Here is a 6,613-nt window from a genome sequence, read left to right on the forward strand (position 1 = left end):
GGTACAGCAGAGAATAGTCCTGTCTGAGCAGAACCAAGCCAATTTGACTGTTTGTCTCCCTACAGCATTACATCCCTTCATGTTCTGTGCTTAAACAATTGCCTTTGAGTTTTTGATGAGATGCTCATGGACAAGCAAGACTAACCAAGGGCACCAGAATTCCCCAAGCTAGTAAACTCCAATCAAAACCATTTTGTTTGACAATGAATCAAATCCATGCAGCTGTTGACCACATCATGTGGGATCATAGTGAAATAAAATAGCCAAAAAATAAAAAACGCAACCAGATTATTAGCTTTTTTAACCCTGTTTGTATGCTAAGTGTGTAGCTCCGAAAGACAGGGGGTGATTAGCATAATAGGCTACAATTTAGTGCTATTAAGTAACTACTCTATGAAAACACTCATTTTTACACTTCCGTTGATTATTGAATTTTAAAGATATTGGTCCATTTTCTGCTTCCAGTCTCCGACTCTCTGTATATATAAAAAAAAAGCAAATGTAGCTATTTTCAAGTGTCAAATAAGTAAAAGTTTTAACATGTACTTGTCCTCGCTGCTATGTTTAAGGCTACTTCTGTACATTTTCACTCATCCCACTAAACAATAATGGACCATATCTTGAAAATTAGACCACAAGGGTAGGCTATATTGTCTTTTCCTTCCTTTGAATTAAATCATTATTTTTTTTACCAGATATTTTACTGTCCCATTTATACCTCATTCCAAAAAAAATCCTCTGTGTGTTCTTATCATTACTTCACTTTCATTACTTGAATTTTTAGTCTGAATACCAATGCTAAACCTTTGAGGAGGCCTTGACTAAATTTGTTTGACCACACAAACACAGAGGTTATAAAAGGTATCCTCCCCCACATTGTTCTTCCGTTTAATGAATTACACTTAATTATACCACAGCAGACTAGTAAAACTTAATCAAAGTTTGTCGAAAGATTTGTTTTTGCTTTAACATTTAAGAGACTTTCTATAATGACCACTCACCATGCTGCAGCATTCAACATCTTTTTTGTTTATTTCTACAATCGCATAATGAGGTCAAGATTTCTTTGCCACGTGGAGCTAAATTCAGTGACTGAAGACACATCTGATGCCCAAATCCAACAGATCTTATCAGGACAGAGGAGGGAGGGGGGGAGGGTTAACAACATGCCCCAGATATGCAGCACAAGGCCCCATCCCACATCGCTCACCCCCCACCTGTCAGTCAAGCAGTGACCCAATCAGACAGGTGATGGTAAATCGTTCCAAAAAACCAGAAAAGATCATTTCCAAATTTGCATAACAGTACACATTTGCAATTCAATGACAACATTTCTAACAGGGTTCTGTTCTGTGTCCCCGAGGAACCGGAGCTGTCGGACACATTCCTGCGAGCTATATAGCTACCGAGCACGGTCAAAGCAGGTAATGTAGCTATACTGTCTGGCCGACATTGATAAGACTATCTCTCTGAGGTGATATTTCTCAGCTATGAGATCAAACAACCATCCAGTTGTCAAACTAGAGTCTTGGATCTGAGCACACTCCTCCTCAGAGATGTCAGGAATCCTGATTCATGCCATGTTGTCTGTCTTTTGGTACCAAAGAGCCATCAAAACTGTATCGACGTGACACACCCAGCGTCATAACCCCCCTGACCTCTTACCATGAATCCCATCACCCACATAGCTACTCCCTGGTTGGTTGTGTTCTGGATGCTGATGGGAGGAGGAGAGAGGCGAAGCTGGGGGGGATTTAAAATCTATTACCCCATTTATATCAATGAGGGTGGATTAGTCTGCCCTCAGAATAACACTCAGAATAATACAATACATTTGAGCGGCAACATCAATATCAGGCTCCAAAGTGACCATAAAGGTGAATCAACGCCTCTCTAAAACAGTTTCAACAACATTATAACCTTCATGAAAGGAGAAGTTATTGCAGACTGTTGTTTAAAACTGCATTTTCTTTACCTGGGTAATAAACAGATAACTGAATTGTATATTAGCGCACATATTTCATCTTAGACCAGGCTGACTTTGTGTGATATGGAAGTACTGAGATGAAGGAAATTCATATACAGGTAGTACTGATTTTGCTTTAAGAGATGCACCAGTCTGATAAGTAAGACTGAGCCCAACTTTAACGTCATTGTCCTGCAGGAGGGGAGGGGAAATTTGTCTTCTTTTTTTTAAACAAAGAACACAGTATTATGTGAAAAACGTGGGAAAACGTTTCTCACAAACTCACATCAAACAACAGTGACAACGTGACATAAAGCCTGGTGGACATCCAGCCTCCATCATCCCACTCTGTCCTCAGTAGTAAAGACAAGACTGCTATCATTAGCCAGAAACATCAACATCATTTTAACCATGTGATGGCACTGGGAAACAAAAGAATAGCTCACTTTGTTCTGCATACCACTTTGGTATTCTGCTGTGTTCCCTGCACTGAGGTAGCTGTTCCTGGAATATCTGTGTTACAGGCCAATGTGAGCAACGGTGCAAATTAATGAGCAGCACTGCTGCTCTGGTTAAACTGGAATTACAGGATTTGGCATAACCTTGATTTACCAGGTTATTAAGTCGGACATTTCACATCTATATTTACACACATATTCATTATTTGATGCCATTATATAAGAAAATTTGATATGAGAAAGCTTCTTGTAAATGCTTGGAAAATAGTTGCAGATCAATCACTAATCAACTTGTGATTGCAGCTCTTATTATGATATTGCTCAATTCTGGTCACTAGCCATCTGTAACTTTATAAATTCATTTATTGTTCATCTCTAGAGAGCAGTCCTCCTGGCATGACTGCACAGAATAAACAAAGCTGTCCCTGTACAGCCCAGAAATCGGTCTGGACAACACATCCACAGGAGAATAACAATTGTTTGTTCCCTTGCACTTGATATTTGTGATTTAGAGGAGACACAGCTGATGTCTTGCTGTGCAGCTTTTCAGCCTGAAAGCTCTGGAAACCTCCTCCTCCTCCTCCACTGTGAGCCCAGCTACATGTGATGTGCAATAGGCAGATCGATGAGTATTGATCAGTGAATACAGACACTGCTCTGAGCATCACAGTTACCCCCAGAAGGAGCTTGGAAATGGCTTTTGAGACTTGGGCTAATGTCATAGATTTCCTTTGAGTTGTGTTTTGAATCGCTCTCATATAAGGAGGCACATAGATAAAAGTGTCCATTGAAGCATGAGATGCCTTTTTTTCTTCTAAATAGTGGCCCATATCAATCAATTCAATGATACATCACCAGTAAATAAGGCACCTTGAGAAAAAAAAAAAATCTAACATTTCATAAGACTCGCGCACACGCACGCGCACAGGTTGATATTCTGTGTTGCATTTCCTTTAAAGGAGAAAAAAAAGTATTTCTAATGTACAAACTGCTAATGTTGTGCTTTATGTGCACTTCAGAGCGACAGTAAACTGTGCGCAAAAATCACCTGAGCCAACAACCCCGCGTTGCCTCCACAGGCAGCAGCAGCAGCAGCAGCAGCAGCAGCATCTCAAACACCAGCAGATACAGACCGCGCTCGTATAATTACACTAAATACACAACTCACGTCTCTGAAGCGATTCCAGTGTTTGATCTTCCGGCTGTACTGGGAGATGGTTGACAGCCATTGCTCATCTTCCATGAAATTCCCGGCTTTTCCTGCCTCTTTGCCACTTTTCACGTCCACCTGGAGAGAGATGCCCACCAGCAGGGACAGGCAAGCGACGGCTCTCACACTCACACCGGCCATGGTGGTGGTTGGTGCTCGGCTGCTCGGGCAGGTTGGTGCTGTGGGATGTTATCCTCCTCCTCCCGGTGCTGCTGCTACTGCTGCTGCTGCTGCTGCTACAGTCCTCTAGCCCACAGGATCCACATACAAGACTGCTGCTACTACTGATGCTGCTGCTGCTGCTGCTGCTCCAACAGACTAAATGGAGAGAGAGAGGGAGAGACGGAGAGAGGAGGAGGAGATGGAGAGAGAGAAAGGGAGGGAGGGAGGGGTGAGAAAGAGTTAAAGGAGAGATTAGATCCTGCACTAATCATTTATTTCTGCTTACTTGGATTCATTATTCCAATGTCTTCTGTCTTTTGGCTTATTTCTGTTTATAGGCAGGCAGCCCACACACCCACAGAGAGAGAGAAAGAGAGAGAGAGAGAGAAACCCTGATAGTCACACTGCAAATGAATCATACAAGTGGAACAGATGTTTATTGTTGTACTGATGATCAATCAGATTTTATTCATTGTATTAAAATGTTGCTGGAAAAAGCCCAGTGTTTGTCTGATATCCGCGCCAGCAGGACTGGGTAACGCAATCAGGCTGAAATTATAGCGACTCAATTAAACAATAAAAGTTGAAACAATATGTGAGGGAAAATTGCTGCAATTGAGCTAATACCATAAGGCAGCGGGGCCCCGATAACTATATGGGCTCCACAGACTGCTGAGGTGTGCTGAAGGACTCCCAAGTGGCCTCTGGGCAAATGAGGTTCAATTTAGCTTAAAATTAGCTCCATTTCATTCCTAATTAATTCATTAGCAGCACAGAGAGAATGTATAAGACAATATCATTTCAGATGTGATATTGTAAAATCGTAGTCTTTCAAGTCAGCCCAACCCGGATCAAGCCTTCGTTATGGTGATGTGGTTCGACACTGAAACTCAAAACTCTCATTTCATTTTCTCTAACATAGCTTTAAAGTTTAACAACACGTGCCTTCAGAAGCTCAAAGATTTCAAGGCTAAAGTCTTATTTAGTCTTTTTATTTGAAGCCTCACTGTCAGTTTAAGTCCAGATGCAGAACTTTGCTATATAAGAAATAAAAAAAACATGACACAACATTTCCCAAGGCTGCAACTAATGACCATTTACGTTACGGTTCAGTGTGTGATTTTCTGCATTAACTCATTGTTTGGTCTGTAAACAGTCATACAATAGTTTTCTAGTAACAGCATGTTAATTAGGGAGTTTTAGAGGAGCTGGTGAGCAGATTTTGTTTCTGTCAGGCTCAACCAGAGCTAGCCGTTTCCCTCCATTTCCAGGATTTAGGCTAAGCTAAGATAACCGGCTTGGGCTGGAGGCATTTAATTAATACACACGTGACGTGATATCAATATTCTCTTGTGACTCAATGACAGAAAGTGAATAAGCATGTTTTTTCCCTCTCAATTTCAAGATATTCTTATAAGGTTTTCAAAATGAATTTGCTACAGAAAACAGTTTAGACAGAATCAGTCTGGACAGTTTTCTCCATTCAGGTTAAAGAGGAGATTATTACAAATTGATCACTTCATCCTTGACACATTTTTTCAGTGTATAACTTGAGCACTTGATCAAATAGAAAACCCTTGTGCATTCACACATCTCCCTGTAAATCAGCATGACGAGTCCATTTGATTCTGAAACCTTGAAAATTGAAAACTTGTCTTTCGTTGGTTTCGAACAATGTTTGTCTGCACAAAATGATGTTGTAAAGACGGATCGTGAGATTGAAGGATGGAATATATTCCGACTTTCTCTGCAACAATCTGTGACCTAGAGCGATGCTGTGTACCTGCACATCATTTCAAGTCTACCCACATCATTCCTGCAGCTTCCTAAACTCTGGATGCCCTCTCCCTCTCGCTTCCTCCGCTCTCTATTTCATCCCCATGAAGATAAACATAATCCAGTGCTCTGCAAAGACTCATTTTAGTTTAAGGTTACCAATATTGGTCAAGGCTCAGTAGCCAGGGGCAGGATCACATTCCTGTGATGCTGCTTAGCTGGCCGAACTCGCTCTGACACCGCTGTCAAAATAGTTGATTTGGCAGATGCAGGCTTTCCTGAGTGTGCACATGGCTCCAGATTTTTTGGAAGCAAGGGCAGCAGGAGAAATGTCCTGCAGCGTCAGCCAGCTGTGCACATCAGCAGCTCGGGAAGCTGGACATGATGTGTTAATCAAGAGGTCGTCCGCAGTCGTGTCATGATCAGGATGAATGTGCTGCAGATTGATGGCCGTGCAGCAGCTGAAATGGGTCGCTCAGAAGCATTTAAAGAGCACGTTCTGCTTTGCATCATTAACTTTTAAGGACTAAGATGTTATTGGGAAGCCTCTCTCTCTCTCTTTCTCTCTCTCTGGACTGTGGCGGAGGAAGTTTCCTAAGGGAATCCTACATGCGCAAGAACAGCAACAGCAAATCGAAAAGCATGTTGATGAGAGGCTTTGAGTCATTCATCACTTCAGAAGTTTTAAAGATGAGAAAACTCAAAGGATCTTTATTTTTTAATTTTTTTTTATTGCACAGGGCTCTTATGAGCTCGCCACTTCTACTTCATCAGTATCTGAAGTAGCAGCACAGTGACCAAAGGCCCCTGAGGACCAGTAATCACACAGCAGGCCATTTTTTTATACTCACAGCACATACTGTATGGTAGAGGCAAAAATGATTTTCTAGCAAGTTTCTGCTTCACTGATTAGACTGAATTCTCAGTGATCAGTGTCCTGTGGTCTCGTAACAGTACCAGTAAACCACCTCCAGCCTCCCCCTATAAATTCTCAATTTAGATTATATCTGCTCACTGAGAGTCCCTCGACAAATGCATCTG

The 6,613-nt window shown here is 41.6% G+C and overlaps 1 protein-coding gene across 1 annotated transcript in view; it reads right to left on the minus strand.

Moving 5' to 3' along the window:
- Positions 1-3,775, minus strand: part of LOC311003156 (testican-2) — a gene marked incomplete at its 5' end in the record, with an annotated part of 43,227 nt that extends 39,452 nt beyond the window's left edge. Inside the window, one exon of the mRNA XM_083994841.1 lies at positions 3,593-3,775. Coding sequence (XP_083850967.1) covers positions 3,593-3,775 — 183 coding nt within the window. The remainder of the gene's footprint in view (positions 1-3,592) is intronic.
- Between the last annotated feature and the right edge of the window lie 2,838 nt (positions 3,776-6,613).

This window comes from Trachurus trachurus (genome assembly GCF_905171665.1).
Source record: "Trachurus trachurus genome assembly, chromosome: 19".
Taxonomy (NCBI): Eukaryota; Metazoa; Chordata; class Actinopteri; order Carangiformes; family Carangidae; genus Trachurus; species Trachurus trachurus.